The sequence below is a fragment of the Daktulosphaira vitifoliae genome, unplaced genomic scaffold, assembly GCF_025091365.1.
Source record: "Daktulosphaira vitifoliae isolate Bord-2020 unplaced genomic scaffold, ASM2509136v1 Scaffold_1579, whole genome shotgun sequence".
NCBI lineage: Eukaryota > Metazoa > Arthropoda > Insecta > Hemiptera > Phylloxeridae > Daktulosphaira > Daktulosphaira vitifoliae.
The window spans coordinates 1-1,887 of NW_026101139.1; the positions used below are offsets into that span (position 1 = coordinate 1).

A 1,887-nucleotide genomic window follows, 5' to 3' on the forward strand; every position below is an offset into this window, starting at 1 on the left:
CCGTTGAAATGCCGCCACAAACCGCCGTCACCGACACCAATCTAATCTCCGCTGTTCCTAGCACAACCGCCACCATCCCGGGCACGACGACGGGTACGCGAACCAGAAGAAAAAAGTATAGAGCCCCACCGCCGCCTACGACGCCAGTGGTTCCCGAGTCGGCGACGACGTCGCTCAAAAAACGTGCGCACCGCAAAGGGCCCGCGCCAAAGCCACCCGATACGGCGGTGGCGACTGCAAGTCGACAAGTGCCGAAAGCCGAAGTTCAGCGTACGCCCAAGACGATCGTTGGAGTTACCCCGCAAACGTCGCACACGAGTACTGCCGTGCGCGGAATGGCGGCAGACGAAAAAGACAGGCTCAGGCGACGGGTAGACAAAATAGAGAAACGTTTGACTGAAAAAACGCCGACCGGATACGGCCGACCCGCGTCGGCCGTGTACACCGAAATGGCAGTGACCAACATAACCGAACTGGACAGGCGTGCGGCCGAGATATGCAAGTCGCTGAGCGAGTCCACTGAAGCCGCTCGCCGACTGTCTGCGTCCTTATCGGTTGTCGTTAAAAAACCCGACGAGAGGAACCGTCCCGTTAGCGCTTTTGTGTTGCCGTCGTCCCGAGAAGTCGGGACGACTTCCGAAATCCGCCGGAATCGTGTGGAATTTTTCGAAAGGCTGAAACCACTCGGAAATAACGACGAAATTGTTTCCTCTCCGGCAGTAGTCGAAACAACTACAAACGTACCTAAAAAAGTCACTAAAACCTCATTGGGTACGCAGACTACTGGCCGTCGTCCAGTGAACAGGTCCAAGGCGGCGAGTACAACCAAACAGAACGGTAAACATGTTAGTTTGTGTGTCTAAAGCAAAACTGAAACATTGAAGATTTAGAGGACTTTGGTCGGTTATGGTTTTTCAAACAGAAAAATGTTTTTATTTCAATTGGTTTTAAGTAAAGTTTTTTTTACAGAGATTTCTTTTAGTTTCAATTTTTTTTTTTCTAAAACCATTTTGTACAATAAGGTTTATTTGCTAATATTTTAATTCAAATATAGAAATAATATTCAAATATAATAAACCATACAGTTTTAAAAATATAACGCATTCGAACGTGTTTTGTTTTGTTCATCTTAAAAAAGATGAACGTGTAAAATAATGTCTAGAATTTGGTTGTAATGATTTATTTGTAAAAAATCGTAAAATATCATTTGGGTTTCATTGCATTCGAAACACTTAGAACGGTTTCGTTAAAATTATGATTTCTCTTTCTTTTTTTTTAACAAAAGATAATAATAATTATTTGAAATATGTACACCGTTAAATAATGTTTTTAAATGTTTTTTTTTTTTAATATTTACCCTATTCTTGGAAAATAAAACGTACTGAGTTGGTATCTAACTGACTTTGAAAATGTTAGACAAATAAAATGTAAATTTCAATCTACAACATACGCACTTGTATAATGTTCCAGTGTTTCAGTAGAATTATTTTTAGATATTATTATAATTTATTTTATAATTCAGAACTGGCTGCGGAGGAAAAAAAAAGTTGTTATCAAGAACTTATTGCAATAGAAAACCAAAACGACCTCGTCACCTGTGATAGTCAATTCGAATGCGCTGTATGTCTTTGCGTTTACAAAAGCGACGGTATTATGCTACGCGATTGTTTACATGTATTTTGTAGGTAAGTAAATTTAAATTGGAACTTATTCGTCAGAACAACTTTATTTACATTTAAATATACAGAGTGATACGCCTGCCATTCGTTTTCTCTTAAAACTGCAATTATGTTAAGACAATTATTTTTAGTTCCATATATTTCTCGATTTATCAGTTATTGATTAGTTTTATACATAGTCACATAACATGATAGTATTTAATGTTAA

General features: G+C 39.5%; 1 protein-coding gene across 2 annotated transcripts; it reads left to right on the plus strand.

Moving 5' to 3' along the window:
• The first annotated feature begins 7 nt into the window (after positions 1 to 7).
• On the plus strand, positions 8 to 1,705 carry LOC126909842 (mucin-5AC-like). 2 transcript variants are annotated; one of them, XR_007705125.1, is made up of 2 exons: positions 8 to 951; positions 1,523 to 1,705. XR_007705125.1 is itself a non-coding variant. In XM_050692262.1 (2 exons), the coding sequence occupies exons 1-2, from the start codon at positions 9 to 11 to the stop codon at positions 1,687 to 1,689; spliced, it is 996 nt and encodes a 331-aa protein (XP_050548219.1). In that variant the 5' UTR covers position 8; the 3' UTR covers positions 1,690 to 1,704. The 2 variants fall into 2 exon arrangements, 1 of the variants encoding a protein (XP_050548219.1); XM_050692262.1 differs by having other exon boundaries at positions 8 to 837; positions 1,523 to 1,704.
• Positions 1,706 to 1,887: the final 182 nt, after the last annotated feature.

Coding starts and splice junctions, on each gene's coding strand:
- LOC126909842 (XM_050692262.1), top strand. CDS start 9: ATGCCGCCACAAACCGCCGTCACCGACACCAATCTAATCTCCGCTGTT. Junction 838..1,522: donor GAGTACAACCAAACAGAACG/GTAAACATGTTA, acceptor TTTATAATTCAG/AACTGGCTGCGGAGGAAAAA.